Source organism: Lissotriton vulgaris, chromosome 8 (assembly GCF_964263255.1).
Source record: "Lissotriton vulgaris chromosome 8, aLisVul1.2, whole genome shotgun sequence".
In the NCBI taxonomy this organism is placed as follows: domain Eukaryota; kingdom Metazoa; phylum Chordata; class Amphibia; order Caudata; family Salamandridae; genus Lissotriton; species Lissotriton vulgaris.
The window spans coordinates 744,043,369-744,064,372 of record NC_141696.1 but is presented as its reverse complement, the minus strand read 5'-3'; the positions used below and the strand labels follow the sequence as shown (position 1 = coordinate 744,064,372).

The following is a 21,004-nucleotide window of genomic DNA, read 5'->3' as shown; positions in this document are numbered from 1 at the left end:
CAGTCACTAACTATTGTTTTCCATATTGGAGCCTTACTGACTGAGTCAACAGGGAAACAGTGTTTATTTGCCTGTAACAAGTGAGATAAAAAGGACAAGCTAATTGTCCTGTTGCCCATATGATATGATATTAGGCAGCTATGAAAGGGGCTTGTCCTCATTAAGTGCCCTCTCCTTTGCTTATGGCTCATAATTGCAGACCAGACAATAAACAGTGGTTAACGGACGCTGCAGATATACTTAACAATTACTGAAGATCCAATAAAGAAGAACAAAGGTGTGAGATAATGCGGAATTCTCGTCTCAGGCAGGCCTACAGGGTATGTCTGGGATGATGTTTCATGCATCTATGACCTATCTTATAACGTTGGAACCATGTTTCACTAGTGATAGAGCGCTTACAGCACTCTAAATTGTATGGGTGCATTATACTCATGATTTAAATGCACTCACATTTTTTTATTGTTTGCAGTGCTTTAGGCTTATTAAGATAGAATTAGTCACGCTATATAAGTATTGAATTGTAGTGTGCACCTTCAAGCAGGATTTTACATGATTTAGAGACACTTATAATTCCTGTATGCATAATGGGCAGGATGACATTATACCCATATAATGTAACTGTGTGTTGTTTAAGTTGCCTGCACTGTAAGCCCAACATTGCAGGTTCTTGATAGTTTTGTTCTCCTTGGTTGCTCAATAATTAATTAAATGAATCCTTTTGTATGCGAAGACAGTATGTTCTCATCCTACTGAAGGTGCAGGAATTCAACCTCGTTATTCTTAGATTTAAGGAGATACCCGGAATGTCTTTGAAAAAGACGAGAAGGCGAAAAGGGAGGACGCCTTTCGTGTCTGGCTGGTCTGGGAATCAAGGACACTGGAGAAGGAACTTATCAACATGGCTCCTGTAGAAAAGTACAGAAATGTTGGGCCCGATTCACAGAACTAACTTAAGAAAAAATCCTAAACGTACTACTTTTGGCATTCACAGAAGGAACTTAGTAGTAGTAAAGTTAGGATTTTGTCTTAAGTTTGTCTTCAGTCTGTCTGAAGTTTGTCTTAAGTTTGTCTTAAGTCAAACTTAAGACAAAATCCTAACGTTACTACTACTAAATGCCTTCTGTGAATAACAAAAGTAGTAAGTTTAGGATTTTGTCTTCAGTTAGTTCTGTGAATTGGCCCGTTGCAATTAACCATACTAAGATGGGACGTATTGTAGGCGAAAGATGGTCTTTTTGTATGATGCGCAGGGACAGAAAATCAGACTTCTTGCATTTTACAGAGGAGAAGGAGCATATTAGAGCGAGCTCCATAGCCTTAAGCTATTAGACCTATTTGAGGTGAGTACTTCTTAGGAAGTCAACACGTGCTGACACCTTTGGGGTATGAGGGGCAGGACCCTTAGTGAGAACAGTGTAGGGAAAGATAACTTTTGTTTTTCTTCCTCATGAAAAAGGATTTGGACTCAGCTTCAATTCTGTTTTGCATCTTGATTTTGGAGTTCATCACATTATGCCTTTATTGCCAAATGAATTATATTCGTAAAATCAGCTCTGTATTGATTTTCATGTACCTATATTCTCTGATATTAAGGTGTGTTTATATTTAATTATTTTTGGCCTTATAATAAAATCCATAAACGGAAATTCGGAGTCTGCAGTCTTTTAAGCATGACTACATTGTAAGTATAATCTTAAATTGGTTACTCCCCTAAACCACTTTCAGCAGGCAAATAAAAGACCCTCTGTGCTGAATTTAGTAGGGAAGGCAAGGACTAAATTGAGAGTAATCACTAGGATTCACACAGGGTGCTGTTCCCTTGCCCTTGGTTGGGAGATGGGGGTTAATTACATCGGACAATAATACGTATATAAGAAATAAAGCCTATATAAGAAACTGAAGCAGGCAATTGCTATGTGACCAAGTTCACATTCATGATTAGAGACCGTGGCAAATTTACACATGTAAGGAGTGACACTTTAAATTTATAAGAATAGAATAAGACTTACTTGGGGTTCCTTGAGTGCTACTTTCTTGGACAGGAGGAGCAGGTACTGAAATACAGAAGTAATGTTGTTAAGCCGCAGAGAGTAAAGGATGACACCTTCGATCAAAAGCATAAATGGTTCCTGAATGTATTACCATGTGTGAGAAGCAGCAACCATTTCGAAAGTGAGGCCTAAATTGCCCTGTATTATAATAAACACAGTTTCTCCAAGAAAATCTCGATTTCAGTGTATGTTAATCACATTGTGTTAATGCATTAATACATTTTATAAAAACCCCACATCAACACTATGTCGCAGTCGCTGAAAGCTTAGGACATGCCTTCATTCCTGCCGAAGACAGTCTCTTTGAGAAGATTTTGCTAGTCCTACCTTCGAAAATCACTATAGCACATCAACTAGGCAATCCCACCTTGTGCAGCTTGGGAAGTCTCCGCTTTCCTTAGCCACTAACATTATTGTGCTCCAAAAAGAGAAAATCACAGAACAAACTACAATTTTGTACTTCTTGGACAACATTTAACTGTCCTTCCTAGTTAGGTCTTTGTGAAAAATGTGTTTAATTTGTGTAATCTCACCCAATTCTCAAATGGATAAGGTTTATTAAATGTTTTAGTCTCTTTCTCAGAAGCCAAGAGACGCCCTGAAGCGCCTTCCCCACCACAGTTTGGTCTATGTAGTACCAAACCTGTTGAACATGGCCCTTCTTAGAGGATTTTCCTAAAACGTTTTGTTTTTTCCTCCTAGTTTTTGCTGATTCTCCCTTGCATGGCTTTAGGACTCTTGGCACTTTCCCACGGTACTGTAGTGGGAAAGTGTACTTGACCCTCCTACACATGCCAGGAGGGGCGCTTATATATTTGGTTTTAGGTGCAGTACCTATGAGTGCCCTGTAAAAACAGTACACCATATACCCGGGGTGGGTACAGCACTGGCTAATAGTGGGACAAGGCACTGAGTGTGCCACCCACCTGATTAGCCTGCCAAACATGTAACACGACTGCTATTGCAGGCCTGTGGGGACACACTGGCGCTTGTGCTTAGGTTTGTATTGGTTTTTTTTTATAAAGTGCACGTATCACCCCAACTGGAGTCTCTCAGCACTACACCAACTCCAAAAATGTACAAGCCCCGACTGGAAGAGTGCGAAAACACTGAAAACTAAAACAGTCAGGTCTTTAGAGATATTTCAAATTGTTTCAAATCTGCGCATGCACTTAATTGCAAAGGAAGCTGATTCCAGTGCTGGGGTCTAAATGTGAGAATTAGTGCCCACCATACCTGGTGATAGGAATATTCCAGGGACATAGTAAGAGTTCCCACTTGATCTGCAGTTTACCTACAGTCAGGCTGCCCACTTCCATATACTGCATTATGGACCAAGCAGAGGAGTTTGAACACAGCCCATTTTTGTAGGCAGCCAGTTAAGGGTTCTGAGAATAGGAACCGAGAGCGAGCAAGGCATACGATGACTAATTAACCATGCCACAGGGTTTTTAACCACCTGGAGTTTGGAAAACAGTCCTTCATTCATGGCAACCATTAAAGCATTCCCATAGTCCAGGCAACTAATTATGAGGGCGTGGACTAGGGCTTTCCTAGTCTGAAATAGTAGCCACCTGAAGACCTTCCTGAGTAGAAGAATGACTCCAAAACAGGCTCCCACAATTGCATTCACATGTTTCCTCATAGAGAGGTTTTAATCAACCAGAATTCCCAAATTTCTTACTGGTCTAATAGCACCAGCATCGCTCTCTGCCCTTCATCTAAAAAAAGTCTTATCTAGGACTTTCTCCAGGACCGTTTCCATGCTAAAAGCAGCTCGAAAGCCAGAGTGGGAGGGATCAAGCAGGGAATACATTTCCAGAAAACTTGCTAGGCAGAGATTCACCATTGTTTCCATTACCTTCTCAATAAACAAAATAATGATATAGGTCTGAAGTTTGCTAATACTTTAGGATCAGCTGAGGGTTTTTTAAAAATGGGTTGGAGCTGATTTTCACTTGCGCTGGACTGTTTCCAAGCTAAAGGAGAGGTTAAATAGCTCAGTGTGGGACAGGAGGAGAGCTGGCGCCACCATATAGGGAGGTGCTAAGTCCTCTGGTGATCCCCACTTAATTCTATTTAATAGCATTTTGATTTAGCCTGGGGACACCAGGAGAAACTCCTCCAAGAGAGCAGGGCTAGATGTTTCTGTGGGGATAAAACCTACCCTAGTGGCCTGCGTAGTCTCTTTTACAAAAGAGGTGTAAATTCTGACAATTTTATCATCAAAATAATTGACAAGCTCATGAGTGAGGGCCTGAGAGACTTACACAGATTTAGCTCAAGCTATAGGATTAGTAAATTCCTTTAGTATCCTGTATAATTCTTTAGCAGACTGGCCCACTTTGTTAAATCTCTTCACTATGCGGACTTTCCTTGCTGTTCTTAATTTGTTGTGGTAAATTCTTAAACCCCTTTTATAAATTAGTTTGTCTTCAAGAGATTTTAAGGTCCTCTATTTGCGTTCCAATTTCCTGAACACAAATGTATCCTTTTTTAAACAGTCCATAAAACATGGGGCCAACCTTGGCTTTTATTTAGAAACATTTGATTTAATGGGGGCAATCTTATCAATATTTGAATAATGGCGCTCTCAAGCACGGTTAAGACAATATTCATGTCTGTCTGATCAGATAGAGAATTAGGAAGAAAATGAGTTCTAAAGGTGGAAAGAGCCACTTTCCCCCAAGTTGTGAATGACTTCCATCTGTCTGTCCTGATATTGTGGGCCTTCCCATACCAAGTTAAAAGAGAGGGGTTAGAGGTTAGGCATTTCTAACTTGTTAGCCAACTTTAAGCAGGCCTTCCACCACCACTGGAGCCACTGGAAGGTGAAAGGCAGAGCAGGTTCACATGAGTGTTCCATGCCTAGATAGTGAAGAACCGCCATGTGGGTTTTCCCTACCGAGGAGGTCAGCTCTTCCCATGGGACAACACCAGAGTGTTGCTGATTCTCTTGTAGTGGCCTTAGGGCCCGGGGCACTTTCCCACAGTAAATTCAGTGTGAAAATATGTTAGGAAGCAGTTCTGAAGGGGAGAGCACAACAAAACCGCCGCCATCGCCGAGAGTCAGTTGCACTTACCTCTCACGCCCACAGAGGAAGGAAGGCAGAGGACATCGCCGCCACCGCCGCCAAGAGTCAAGGAACACCGGACTCCGCGCCGCCGCTCCGGGAGACTGCAAATCCCGGCAGGCACCGCGGCGGCGCGTCAGAGTGACGCGGCAGCGCCCTGTGAGCGCTAAGGAAGATGAATAAAAGGAGGAGCACCCCCGCGTCGCGGGACGCGAGCGGGACGCCCGGGGCGAAGCCCGGGCAAAGGGCGGGCCCTCTACGGCCCTCATCGGCAGGAGGAGGCAGGGGCAGGGCCCGACCCCCTGTTCCTTCAGAGACGCTCCTACAAGTAAGACTCTGTTGTCGTCCCTGTGTTGTTTGTTAACTGCGTTATATACAGATGATGTCTAAAAAGAAACCTGCTGCTCTGCCCGCAAACACCATGGATAACTATGTTGTGCAAACAGTAAAGAAAATAAATGAACAAAGGAGGGAATCACTTGGGCTAAGCCAGTCACCAGATTTGCGCAGGTTAAGCCCTACTTTACCTCTGTCAACTGATGATAGCCCTTTCGTGTTGGTGGAAACCAGGGTTTCACCAAATGCATCACCTATTATTGAGTCTGGTAGCCAGCCATTGACCACGTTACCATCCCCTGTTATTCTGGATGTAGACTTTGAAAATGTTATAGATTCAGACCCAGAAACTGTAACTGGTCCTGTGGAGGACGATTTACCACCGATTGAGCACACACTCCGGCCTGTGCGCACCTGTGTGAAGAATCAGCGGAAACAGGGCGGTCCAAGGCCAAGAGTGAAAAGGAAAAGAACATTATCCCCAGGTTCCTCGAGAGCTCCCCAAAAGGCTGTAGGGGAAGGGACTTTAAGAAACAGAGGAGATGACGAAATGTTTAGTAAACTGCTTGAGGTTGTAGAGGGTAAACTTAATGAAATTGTAAAACCTCTGATCTCTAAAATCGATAAATTGCAGGCTGAAGTAAAAAGACTTGGAGGTGTGCAAACAAAGTTGACGGAGGAAATAGGCAGTCTTAATACCTTATTAATAACAAGAAATAGTACCGAAGGGGTTAACCAAGTTGGAGAAGGGACATCTGGTGTGCTGACTAATCAAGTCCATATGCCGGCCCCAAAAGATAATCAACACGTAACAACAGCAGAATGGCGTCCGCTGATAGTAAATTTACCACAAGCACAAGTTCACGGTACAGACCCACTGCAGTTTATTGAGGAAGCCTCACCTGTTATACTGGTGTTAGCTAATGTACCCCTTTTGGACGACGGCATTACCGAGTCATCTAGCTCTCTGAGTAGTAAGGCCCTCCATTGGCTCTCAGGTAATATGAGGTTAGCACCTGGAGGGTTACAGCAACTGGCGCACGATATTAAAGCAGTTAAACGCATCCCCTGTATAGGGAATCGCCCCAAAAGATTTAAAGGGGATTGTGTGGCGGTGACATTTGCACACCCTGAAGTACTTCCAAATGTCTTAACACATATTCTTCCGCCTCAGCGTAGAAGAGGTACGGTGGTTCCCCTAACATTAAAATTCTTCTATGGGGAACAGCAAAATGCAACCCTACCAAAAACGCCAGCACTAGGATGGGATAACAACTTGAATATGCATAACCGCTGGGCTTCTCCCCTAGTACCAAGCCTGCTATTACACAACAGATTTGATGCCCTGTCTGGTCTTAATAACTGCGATTGACAAGAGGTCAGACACGAAATTGCAGAAGCGTCCGCAGGAGTAGACTTAAATCAGTCCCCAAATACTATAGGTAGTACACTGCTTAAGTCTGTGGGTACATCTTGCAATATCTTAGAGGGGGCATCAACATCTTGCCATATTGCTAGTTGGAACATAGCAGGACTAGCTTCTAAATTTGAAGTATTAGGGTGGCTAGAACTAATTAGAACATTTGATATCTTATGTCTACAAGAGACCTGGTGTCTAAACTTTAAGGGCCTTGATGGTTTTGTAGCATATGAGCTACCAGCAGTGGCAACCACCTCAGGGAGGGCCAAAGGTGGTTTGCTAATTCTGATTTCTGTGAAAATGCGAATTAGGGTGAAGGAGCATATCACCGTGGGCAATAATTCCCAACTGCTGTGGTTAGCTGATGAGGCAGACAAAAACATTCTGCTGATTAATATGTATAATAATGTTTTTGATGCTAGCAGACACATGGTTATTTTAGAATTAGACATCGCAATCAAACAATTGATGAAAGCTTCTAATACAGTTTTTGAGTTCATATATGTTGGAGATTTTAACATTTCTGTTTGCCCTCTCTCTAATCAAAAGTTGTGTGGCACTTTGAACCGTGTTGGAGAGCCAGCTACACATTTCCAACACAATACATATGGAGAAACTTTGAACTCCTTCCTACTCGCCTATGATATGGAGGTCCTAGAGATTGAGCAGGATGGGAAGGGTGATAGCTTGCCAACTTTTGTAGGGAGAGGGGCGAACACTGTAATTGATTTTATTTGCATGTCTTACGAACTAGCTCATTTTAGCTCTGATGTCAAGGTTGTAGACCACATGGTCAGTGATCATAACTGTCTTGTTATTGAAACTAGGTTTTGGAAAGTTTGCATAATTCCAGATAGTAGCCCTATCACAAACATTGAGGTACATAGGGCGAACGGATTTAGAATAAGGTGGGCAGGGGATAAAGCTGAAGTAACTTCTAATTGCATTATCTCATGCTGCTTAAATGACATTACATCGATTATTGATGAGAAATCAAATATGGAGGCCTGTATTATTCACTTTACTAAAATCAATGTTTTTATTAGTGGTAAGTTTACTAGGGCTGCTGGAAATATTAACAATAAAGCCAGGGGATGGTTCAATAATGCATGTACTGTGGCCCTGAAGACACTAAAAAAGGCATTATCCACCAAACCTAGAGACAAAACGGTTGTAGCTAAGCTTAGATCCGACTATAACTTAGCTCTTAAGCAAAGGAAAGCTGAACTACGTGAGGAAGCTTGGGAGAGATTTGATCTAGCGGCTGTATCGAATAATTGTACTCTTTTTTGGACAGTAGTAAACAGCCCCCTTTTAAAAGATGATAAATTCCCCGTGTTAACCTCAAACGTAGGTAAGGAATCATGGGTACAGCATTTTTCTGGCATTTTTAATCCTAACACGGTAATGTTGCCGATAAGTTGCTCTTGGCCAGTACTTAGCCTAGATATCACCTTACAGGAGGTCCTAAGTAGTATCAGGGCTAGTAAGGGCGGAAAGGCCCAGGGACCCGACGGTGTTCCAGTTGATGTGTATAAATTCGCACCTGAGACTTGGGGGCCAGTACTAGTCAAAGTTTTTAATGCTGCTGTTCGCTATACTATCCCGTGTACCTGGTCTGAATCAATAATAGTTCCCATTCACAAGAAAGGGGACCGAGGAAACGTTAAAAACTACCGGCCAATTTCATTGCTGGATTCGTCCGTCAAGATTATGAGCCGTGTACTCCTCGTCCGATTAGAAGAGTGGGCAGAGTCTAATCAGATAATGACAGACTGCCAATATGGGTTCAGGAAAGGAAGAGGTTGCATTGAACAATGTTTAAACCTGGAACTCCTGATAGGGAAATACACCCGAGCAAAAAATGCTTCATTCTACCTCTGTTTCGCTGATCTGAGCAGCGCTTTTGACCTGGTGGATCACGCCATACTATGGACTACCTTGCTAGAAATGGGAGCACCTAGGGAAATTATATATTTTCTGGCCCGTTTGTACGAGAGGCTTAGCTCGAGTGTTCGGTACGGGCCTTCGGGCGAATGTACAGACAAATTCAGGGTCAGGAGAGGTATCAGACAAGGGTGTGTTTTGGCACCCCTGCTTTTCACTCTGTTTATTAATGAAGTAGACTCGATCCTTAAGAAGGCACCAGCGGACGCCCCTAGAGTAAACACAAGTACCATCCCCCTGTTACTCTATGCGGACGACGCTGTGTTGCTCTCTAGGACTCCTCGGGGTCTACAGCTTTTGATGGACAACTTTGTGGCCTTTATTGAAAAAAGAAAGCTGGTCATTAACAAGAGCAAGACATATGTGATGGAGTGTGGAGCTAGTAATGTTAAAACTAAAAAACCCTATAGGTATCTTTTTGATGGCCAAGTGGTGCAGTGTGTGGAAAATTTCTGCTACCTGGGGGTTACCTTTTCCAAAAATGGTCGCTGGGATGTCGAGCACAAGGTGGTGCGCGACAAAATGATCAGGAGCGCCAATGGAATATTTGCTTTTGCAAAAAAAATTAGGTAGTAGAAGGCCTAAAGAAATGCTTAAGATCTTTGAAGCTAGGTGTCTTTCGGCTGCTCTCTAAGGAGCAGGGGGTATGGGGGGTATCCAGGGTAGACCTTTACAGGTAGAAGAGAATAAATTTCTGAAAAAATTATTGTGTCTCCCGACATCCACTGCTAATAGTTTGGTCCACAAAGAATTAGGACTACATCATCTAAATGATCTATTACTGTTGAGACCTCTGATGCTATGGCGTTCGGTCTGGATGAAAGACGAAACCTCATTTAATAGGGCTATCATTGAGGATTGTTTACGTCTAGACTATTTTCTCAAAATCCCATGGATTAAATACACAATTGAATCCTTTTCTAATGTGTTTGGGTTAAACGTTACATTAGATCACTGTTCTGCTTTGGATCTTTCTAAAGAGAGTCTGAAATCAATCTTTTTAAATCACTGTGCAGAAAGACGAGCCACGGATGATCTCAAACTTTCCACCTGTATACGTTACAACCAATTGAATGAATCAGTGATGTCATCAGTGATGTCATTTGAGATGTCATCAGTGATGTCATCAGTGATGTCACTGACCATGTCATGAATGATGTAATATGTGACATCATCAGCAGTGGATTGCGGGTGCGCGATATATAGTTATTGCAACTAACTATATATGCGAATTTCTATGGTTTTGTGCGAGTAAATTAAGGTTTTGTAAATGCTAATCCCTAACTATATATGGTCTATAACCAATGGTTTTTTCAGTGAATTTTCAAGGTTTTGTAAATGCAAATTCCTAACTATATATGGTCTATAACCTATGTTTTTTTCAGTGAATTTCATTGGTTTTTTAAAAGCTAATATCTATAGCTGTAAAATATATTCTTTATTACGTGACGTATCACGTAGCCACGTGAGACGCCTCATGACGCGTCGCATAAACGTGACGTATCGTCTCTGCAGCGCAAACAAAACCTGTAACGTAAGCGCGCCAGAGCACGCTTACAGATATATATATTTTTTTAACCTTAATTAGACAAAATCCACACGTGCACATATCTTGAGGCCTTGCAAAGGCACATCAAACAAACAGTCCCTACAATTTTGCCAAGTTTGGTGGAAATCTATTCCTTTAAATTTTATTTTACTGTTTCTCTTGGTTTTCCCCTTGTTACGCTTACCGGAACGCTACCCGGTACGCAAACCGGACGCTCCAAAAACACAACACGTCGGACTCCCGTTACGCTGCCGGTTAGCTGCCCGGTTGGCGTACCGGGAAGCGCCTCTACCGTGAAAAATCGCAATTTTTTTTTCTTTTGCCCCGCGGGGCACTTTAATATCCCCCTCATCAATCCTAGGGGGTCAGGAGGGGTCGACCTTGCCCCCTTTCCTTCATTTTCCCCTTCGTTTTTCACCACCTCTTGTCTCTCGATCCTACCGAGAGACAAGATGGCGGCCGCTCCGGACTGTTTACAATGTTGACAGCCAATCAGCATCTCCTCAGACTGCCGTTACGCTGCCGGTTAGCTGCCCAGTTAGCTGCCCGGTTCGCGTACCGGGACGCGCCTCTACGGCGAAAAATCGCAATTTTTTTTTTTTGCCCCGCGGGGCACTTTAATATCCCCCTCATCAATCCTAGGGGTTCAGGAGGGGTCTACCTTGCCCCCTTTCCTTCATTTCCCCCTTCGTTTTTCACCACCTCTTGTCTCTCGATCCTACCGAGAGACAAGATGGCGGCCGCTCCAGACTGTTTACAATGTTGACAGCCAATCAGCTTCTCCTCAGACTCCCGTTACGCTGCCGGTTAGCTGTCCCTTTAGCTGCCCGGTTCACGTACCAATTTGCACCTCTACGACAAAAAATCGCAATTTTTTTTTTTTTTTTTTGGCCCCGCGGGGCACTTTAATATCCCCCTCATCAATCCTAGGGGGTCAGAAGGGGTCTACCTTGCCCCTTTCCTTCATTTCCCCCTTCGTTTTGACCTCCTCTTGTCTCTCGATCCTACTGAGAGACAAGATGGCGGCCGCTCCGGACTGTTTAGAATGTTGACAGACACCGGAGAGCCAATCAGCTTCGCTTCGCAAAGCTCCGTTGCGCGAAAAGTACGCGAACTGGTGCGCTATCCGGGACGCTGTCACAGATATATCTGTTTTTTTAAATGTTAATTTCTCAAAATCCACTGGAGCACATATATTGAGACCCAGCAAAGGCACATCGGGCTAACAGTCCCTACAATTTTGCCAAGTTTCGTGCAAATCCATTCAGCCGTTCGAGCTAAAAGTGAGGCCAAACGCCCTCTGGAAAAATGAATGGGAAAAACGCGTTTTGGGACCCCCCTTTTTTCTCGGCCCCCCCTTGACAGAACCCCCCCAAATTTTTAAGGGGCTGCTCAGAAACACAATGTGCCATTTTCCTGAAAATTTCAGCCGATTCCGTCCACAAACACCAAAGTTATTAGACATAGAATTTTCAAAAGTTCCATAGAGAAAAAATCCTAACTATATATACCTACTGGTGACCGCCAGTAGGTAATATATATATATATATATATATATATATATATATATATATATATATATATATATATATATATATATATATATATATATATATATATATATATATATATATACACACCACAATAAAATCTGCTCATTTCCATCTATATGCACTATCGGACCCTGCCACATGTTGACAGTTGAACATTGTGTGACACTATAGCCTAGATGTGTAACCGGCAGACTGCAACACTGCACCATCGCATGGTAACACATTTGAGTCTGTCAGAAAAAACTATACAGACATTAATACATATGCTCGCACCCCAGTGCCAGTTAGACAAACATTATAACGAATATCTAATAATTCCTTCCCTACTCCTATTCATTCTTGCTGTCGTGAAAGCCTAAAGTCTTCAAGTTAATAACCACAAGAGCACTACTGAGACCATAGGGATGGAAAACACAATAATTGTGACAGGTTCTGCAGCATGGAGCGCTCAGCACAAGGTAGTCACAGAGGGAAACAACATCAACAAACATGAATGTCTTGCTCCCTGTCCACCTTTGTGTGCTCTCCCTGTAAGACATCTGGAAAAAGGGAAGCAGGGGTGTTAAGAGAATTAAATGTGCAGTACAGCTGCCTCCTATCCGGTCACTTAGTGACCAGAAGAAAGAGCAGGGGCTGCTGTGGTGTTCAATATTTAATGAACAGATGATGCAATTCCACTAATTTAGTAATCAGAAATACACACAGATGACCCCTCTTCTCTCCCTCAGCCTACGCCAACATTACTATGTGACATGCAAACGAGCCCACATCAGGAGCTTCCTTCGGAAATTGTTGGTTGCCGTGGCAGATCAATCCAGCCAGGCAGAGAGGTTTGGTGCTGCATGGCTTTAATTAGTTCAACTGCAAAAAAGCCCAGCTAAACTCATCACACTCAAGTGATGTGTCTTGCATAGGGCACAGGCTGCGAGTGGACTTTATGCAAGCTGATTGCCAGCCGACAGAGGGTCAGTGACATAGAATTCCATCACAAAGCAACCCTCAGACATTGGCTGTAGTGCGAGGCCCTGTGTGGAATAGGTTAGGGCCAATGTTTTATGTTCTTCTAAGCTAAAACATTCATTTACATCAAAGGAATCACTATAGCATTCTTTCTCTAAGGTGGACTGCATGGCTAGCAAGTGGCAGGGCGGGAGGTCACGTGTGCGGGGAGGGTTAGGGGGGGTCGCGCATACTTAAAAAAATAAACCTTACCTTCCCGTTGGGTCCTGCGCCACATTTCTGCTCCTGCTCCTGTTCTTCCCGGGAGCACAGCCAGGCCCTGCTGACCAATCGCAATGCTGCAATGCAGCATTGTGATGGGTAGGCACCCAGGCTCCCCTGACCAATCACAATGCTGCAATGCAGCATTGTGATTGGTTTTGAGCATCCTGGTTGGACACTGAACCAGGGAATGGGTGCTTGAACTTGTTCCAAATGCAGGCTGTAATGCAGCCTGAATGGAGAAAAGGGAAAGTGTGCAATTAATGTTTGGTCGGTTCTCTTGGGCCTCCCAAATCAGTCATGTGCACTTGAGTGGGCAAACCACTCTGCCCCTACCCTGCTCCATGCACAGAGTATACCCAACAAAGGAAACATAACATGATAATAACAGAAAGGTATTATCATGTTATGTTTCGTCTTCTCGCACTGCTTGGAAGCAGTAGGGCGACGCTCCTCTGCCATAGCGGAGGAACCACTACTGCTGCAACAACATGAAATGCATTGCTGTGGGCCCCCTTTATGCTGTGGCATTGGGAAAAGAATGTACCTCAGGGAGACCCGCCCTGCCAGCCTACTCTTGTACTGTCATACTGCATTTGACCATAGTATTGCCAAGGTGCTAGCTACATCAAAACATAAATGACTTACAGCAACCTTCTTCTGGGACTGAGTGCGTAGTGACTGTACATATTTTTAAAAAAAACTGTCTGTTGGATTCTGCTCACAGTGAGAGAGTGGGCAGCTTATTCAAATCATTTTAAATTGAAAGAGCCAGTTTATTGGAAATGGGAAAAAGGAAAATGATTAGCCAAGACCGAGGAGTAGGGAGAAAATGTCAATCAGATTCCCAACAATTCTTATTGAGCTTCCTTACCGGTGCTATGGGGGCCCTAAATAAACAGATCCTAACTGTGGAAGAATCACTAGAGGCAGGCTCCTCAAAAACATCCACTGAATTAGATCAAGTCGATAACGAGGCCCCCTTGAAATCACCTGTAGCATCAACAAAAACTGCCAACGGCTGCATCCAACCTAGCCTAGAGGAGATTTCGATAAGTGACTCTGATTCGCTCACGCAACCTCCTCAGAAAAAAACAAAGAAATCCCGCACCACTAGAGAGTGTAGAGGCAAACAAAGGCATTCTTAAGAGGGGGAAAATCATGGTAGAAACCACTGCTCAAATAACCCCAAAGCAGCACTTTCAACAAAAAAAAAAGATAGGGTTGCGGAGGGCTTCTGGTCAGATGATAACTGAGACCTGCAGTAAAGTTGACCCATTTAGTGGTGATATTAAGAACTTAACTACCCTAGTGGAAAGGTAAGATCTTTATTTGAGGGTCAGCTTAGACCAAATAAAGAATAAATTGACTCTCATTGAAGATTTTATATTTAGCAACAAGACCCAGGGCCCTGACCCTATATCCACTTCAAATGAGCAAGGGGGTGGGAAAAAGGGTAACGCTAATCAAATTAGACTGTCAATCGGCGCCGAAGGGGGAGGCTGCCATATCAAAGATAAGGACCACTCTGACTCGCCTGTGTTATCCATAAAAGCTATATCAAATTATCCAGAAAGGGCCCTCTCTTCTCAGACAAAGACACGTAATCTACTTGATAATTGTATCTCTGATGGTAAGAATGTTGTTAGAGATAGGGAGATAGGTATTTTCTCTCGTCCATCATTTCCACAAAATCCCAATCAATTAACATCTTTTTCTACTGAACAACACTGGGATAACTCCGGAACAGACCCACTTTTACATCTCCCACCAGATGCAACACCATACGTAATTGTTCTGGCTAATGCTCCAAAAAAGGGTCTCTCAGAAATTGCATCGTGGAAATCTCTTAGAAATAAATCACTCCACTGGTTTGGCCAGAGGACTGGTTTAACTGATCACCTGTTTCAAGAGTTTAAGATGGTCTGAAGGGTAGAATGGGTATGAAACTTAAGGAAATCACTACCAGGAGACTGTATAGTCCTTATATTCAGATCTCCTATGTTGGTTAGAAAAATTCTTGGGGGGAGTGGAAGCAATTGTCTGATTGCGGATGGGATCAACATACTCCTGCTGGGTTTTTTCTATCCCCCAAATAGTAGACAATCACATAGAAGTGCTTTCTCAACCCAAATACCAACTTGTGAATTTCCAATTTCGGACAGATTTAACCCGCTTATGGGCTTAGAAGGTATAGACTGACTGGTTAATTCATACCCTAGTTTCCTGGGGTCACGGTCAGCTCTATCCCGACTACCCAGGTATAAAAAAATGATTGTTTTCCTATTAATAGTCACCCTATATGTCTAGAGAACTGTATCATTAAACCTCACTCTCACAGCCTAATCCATCAGTCTATAAAAATGAATACAGGCTTATTGCCACAGGGGGTTGACTCTTCAAGTGGACAAGTGATTAATAACACTGTCGTAAGGGAAGGGCCCGTTAATCAGAGCATTCAGAGCCCAAAACCTATTGTGCAACCTACACTAAAGATAGCGTTTTGGAACATTGCAGGTTTGCACTCTAAAATGGCGAATGAGATCTGGCTCGGTTTCATTGGGAATTTTAATGTTCTTTGTCTCCAGGAGACATGGGCAAAATTACCTATTCATATTGAGGGCTTTAAAACATATTTTTCCCAAGCACTCCACTCTAAGTCTGGGAGAGCTACGGGGTGCTTGACAATATTCATCTCAAACCTCCTGGAACTTAGAAAATTACTCCATTTAAGCTGGAATCAAACTATCAAATAGTAATTCTGGATCAAAATAAACATGATACTTATGTACTAGTGAATTTTTATAATAATCTTTGTCAGCCCGAATTAATATCATCTCTAAAGGACATTTCAAGCTCATTACAGAAAATACAAAATAACTACACTAAAAATGTTCTAATAATATGGGGAGGCGATTTTAACCTCGCCCTCTGTACATATAATAACAACTTAAATTGTGGCCTTCAGGTCGAGAGTAAGAACATCCTAACCCATTTTCATCATACTTCTGTAGGGGAATGCTTAAATGAAATTTTATTTGTCCTAGAGTTAGGTCTTGCAAACGACCTAGTGACCCCCCTGTTCCACTCACTGCTACCTTTAATGATAGGGGAGCTTGCAGTATTATAGATTTTATCTTTACTTCCAGAAATGCCGTATCACGCCTTCTGGATTTTAGAACGCATCAAAATGCCACCAGCATAACAGTATCTTTCCCGCATAAACATGAAACGCGTAAGTCAGAGACATTATACGGGAAAGATACATTAACCCTGGATAGACCTAATGGGTATTCCCTAAAGTGGGACAAAATAAACCCTGCAGTAATCACCAAGGAGGTCGTGACTAACTCCCTAAGATCTATAAATAAGTGTTTAGAGCTTGTAACTCCACACACAGAAATCTTAGAGAGTTTTTCGGTCATAACTAGTACAGTTAGAACAGCCCTGCATAGGAATGCAAAGGACAGAAAGGGTAAAAATAAAGGATGGTTTGACAAAACTTGCACAAAAGCCTACTCAAATTTAAAAGCCGCCCTCCACAAGACAGAATGAGACAGGCAAGAAGTCTCCTATTTTAGAAGGGCGTATAACCAGGCTCTCAAAGAAAGGAAAAAGGAATTAAAAAATGAATTATGGGAACAACTACATAAAAGTTGTTCCACAAAAGATAACATCGCCTTCTCGAACACCATTGTCACTCTTTCTAACAGAAGCTAGGGGAAACTCCAAAATGGACATAGCCATTGATGAGGCTGCATGGGACCAACATTTTGCTCAGATATTTGGCTCGTCATCACAGGATAAAGATGCCCATACTGACAAGGATAATACAAATATAAACCCCGTGAATTCTATTTTCCAAATAGCACTTGAAATTACACACTTTGAAGTTGAGAGTGCTCTGCTAGTAAGCAAGAAGGGAAAAGGCGCCTGGCCCGATGGGGTCCCAGTTGACTTATTCAAATACAACCCGGAACTGTGGACCCCAATATTGACCAGAGTCCTTGAAGCCTCCTGTGCTGTGGGGCTTATAGAATACTGGTCGAACTCAGTTCTAGTCCCGATTTTTAAAAAGGGGGACCGTCAGAGCCCAGTCTGCTACCGACCAATTTCTTTGCTAGATTCGCTAGGCAAAGTAGCAGGCCGTATCATTCTTGAACATCTCCAGCAGTGGGCAGAAGACAACAAGAAGTTATCAGACCTCCAATTCAGGTTTAGAGAAGGACCAGGAACTACTGAGCAAGCTCTTAACTTGATATTAATTATGGGAAAATATGCTCATGCAAAGGGTGGAAATCTTTATATGGCCTATTTCGATTTAACAACAGCCTTCGACTGTGTGAGCCATTGCAAACTGTGGTCCATTCTATTAGATATGGGAGCCGATACCACTCTGGTTAGTTTCCTACGGGAATTATATTCTAATGCAACAGCCAGAGTGAGATATGGGCTATCAGGTGAATAAACAGCGCCATTCGAGGTGGAGAGAGGGGTAAGGCAGGGCTGTGTCCTGGCACCCTTCCTGTTCACGCTCTATACAAATGGTCTGGAGCGAGTAATGTTGGAGGGTTGCCAGGACCCACCTTTTATTGGGAAATGCCCAATACCGGCCCTACTTTACGCCGATGACGCCGTGATCCTCACCCAAACACCCCTTGGACTCCAGCGGGCTCTCAAGAGTTACCACAGTTTTATGGGCAATTTAGACCTCAGGATTAATATTAAAAAACCTTTGTGATGTCCATCGGTCCTAGATCTATGAAAACAATGGACATATTTATTGATAAAAAGAGGCTTGAGACTACAAAGATGTACCCCTATCTAGGTATTTTAATGGATAATAAATGCTCGCGGAAGCAAGCAATTGAGGCAAGGAAATTGCTTTTTATGAGAGCAACAACTGCATTAGCGAACTTTGCACAAAGGTTAGGGAAAAGACCACCGACTGAACTGAATAAAATCTATCAGGCTAAATGCATAAGTGATTCAGAAAAGGGGGTGGTGATGGACAGAGTATCTGAATTAAGCAGAACACTCCTACCCTGTCAACAGATCAGGGCTTGATCCATCATTGTTTTTTAGCTCACTGCACCATCCCAGATCAGAACCTGGCTACATGCAAATTAGTCTGTCCCTGGCCCAGTGCATCATGGGAACAGGGCAGACCAAATTACCAAGCCAATTCCTATACTGGGAAGGAAACAAGCTTCCGGGGACAGAGTATCTGAATTAAGCAGAACACTCCTACCCTGTCAACAGATCAGGGCTTGATCCATCACCTTTTTTTAGCTCACTGCACCATCCCAGATCAGAACCTGGCTACATGCAAATTAGTCTGTCCCTGGCCCAGTGCATCATGGGAACAGGGCAGACCAAATTACCAAGCCAATTCCTATACTGGGAAGGAAACAAGCTTCCGGGGACCGGTTTCTGGCATTACAGCCGTCTTCGGCCCGGCTTGCTTGAATCCTGATGGTGCAGTGAGCAAGTATGAATCAAACGCTTTTCCAGGTTTATGAAACATTGTAAATCTGGGAACATGTCAGATTCCTTGGGGATTGCATGGGAACACTCCCAACAACACCCATGGAACGCCCTCTTCATGCAGAGTAATGCGTAAAAGGGGGCCATATTTACAATGCCAAGCAAGCCGGGCCGAAGACGGCTGAAATGCCAGAAACCGGTCCCCGGTAGCTTGTCTCCTTTCTGGTGAAGAATTGGCTTGGTAATTTAGTCTGCCCTGTTCCCATGATGCACTGGGCCAGGGACAGACTGATTTGCATATAGCCAGGTTCTGAGCTGGGATGGTGCAGTGAGATAAATAACGGTGATGGATCAAGCCCTGATCTTTGGACTTGGTAAGAGTGGTCTGCTTAATTCAGACACTCTGTTCATCACCACCCCCTTTTCTGAATCGTAAATGCATAAGTGTCGCTATTTATGGTGCAGGAGTGTGGGGATATGGTAAGGTGGACGCACTCCAAAAAGTAGAAAACAGCTTTTTGAGATTCCTTCTTGCTGTGCCACAAAGTTCCTCCACCTACAGCTGTGATTTGGAACTTGGTGTGCCGTATGTTATTGATATAGCTAAGCTACAACCAATTTTGTTATGGCACCGTCTTTGGACATCCACTAAAACTACCTTTAACCAAGAACTTATCCAGGATTGCCTTTCTTTAGCACAAAGCCATATGATTGGATGACTTAACTTTATTAAGAATTTCTTGACTGATTTGGGACTTGCCAGATATTATCATTCCCCGACAACAATTTCGGAGCTATCTAGAAAGGGTCTAAAAAAACTCTGCCTAAGTCATCTAGATCAACTGCGGTTGTCCACTGAGGCACCCAAATCTTCAGTCCAACATCGGTTAATCATCCAAACTACAATGACTATTCAGCCCTATCTTACAATTAATTTAAGCAGCTATGATATGTTTCTCCTAACGCGATTTAGGTTGGACATATTTCATCGCCTATTGACCTTCCCAAAAGCGAATGACTGGTCAAAACAATTACCATCCTGTCCGTGCGATAAAGTCTCTATGCAAACAACAATTCATTCAGTCCTATTTTGTAAATTTTATAAAGATTTAAGGAAGCGATGGCTGATCCCGATTTTAAAAATTCATGGGCCACTGTAGATGTTGACCGGCCTATCTTGCCTTGCAGTTTTTTGAAGAACCATGTGCTGCTAAAAACATTGTACAATTTTTAAAGCTTTGTGTAAGACATAGGCCCAATCTAGAATAGTTGATGAAATTATAGGTAATCCTTGAACATTTTCTATATCAGATCTCACACTTTAGCACTTTAACTGCCAGCTTGCTTATTAATACTTTTTAATAATTTAAATTTTAAATGAAATATTTTAACTGTTAAATTCTATCTAATTTACTTGAATGTACTTTTATGGTTTTTCAACATGATGAGAACCGAATAAAGGACTTTATGACTTTGACTTTTGACTTTGACTTACAGCAAATACAATTGCAATCAGTGTTTGTGCATTCTTAAAATTATTTTTCTACTTACCAGGAGTCTTCGATGCGTTGGCGATAAGCTGTAGAATAAAACATACAGAAAATAGAAAGAGTTGTCATATTAAATGTAAAATATTCAGATTGTAAAAGATGCATATATTATTAAAATAACAATTAAAATTTACAATTTTGGGAACATTGATTGTGTGAAAATATGTGCCAATTATAGTATAACATGTTTAATTAAGTCTTATTGTTTTAGCAACAGCTCAAGTATTTTGAACAGCAAACCTCTAAATAGTATACAAATGTTAGTAATATGAAGAAGATAACTTATTATTGCCTCCACAGTGTACAGGTTAATATGTTAGGTCAATTGGCTGAATAGGAACAGTTAACATGTTGCTGCGTCAAATGGAGTATTTATCAATACTGAAGCAGATGCAGTGGCACTAGCACCCACGTGTATGAAGGTCCCATTGCATACATTGTTGGCGTTCTTTTACTATCCATCTGAGGTGTTGATGACCCACTTTTGTTCCTTACTTTAGGACCTTTAGCACCCTTCCTACCCATTAGTTGGCTACCTGGTATTTGGACAAAATATTGAGTTTTTAATATCAGAATACAGAAAAATTGGGGAAAAAATATTGTGATACAGAAATAACATTTTGCAGGAATATCGTTGTCAAGAATAGGGTTAATATAGGTAAGTAGTAAATTAACAAGAATATTGTTGTTGTTAATATTGTTTTCAATAATATAGTAGTAAAGAACATCCTTTTCTAATTATTTTAATTAGTTTCAGCTCATATATTAATGTTATGTGATATTATTTGTATAATTAGTATTCATTTTTTTAAA

At 42.3% G+C, this 21,004-nt stretch overlaps 1 protein-coding gene across 1 annotated transcript in view; it reads right to left on the bottom strand.

Moving 5' to 3' along the window:
• The window catches only part of LOC147697944 (uncharacterized), a 1,308,576-nt gene that overhangs the window by 623,949 nt on the left and 663,623 nt on the right, over positions 1–21,004 (bottom strand). Inside the window, exons 10-11 of the mRNA XM_086936165.1 lie at positions 20,193–20,220; positions 2,013–2,057 (exon numbers count right to left, since the gene is read on the bottom strand). Of these exons, the coding sequence (XP_086792291.1) occupies positions 2,013–2,057; positions 20,193–20,220 (73 nt within the window). The remainder of the gene's footprint in view (positions 1–2,012; positions 2,058–20,192; positions 20,221–21,004) is intronic.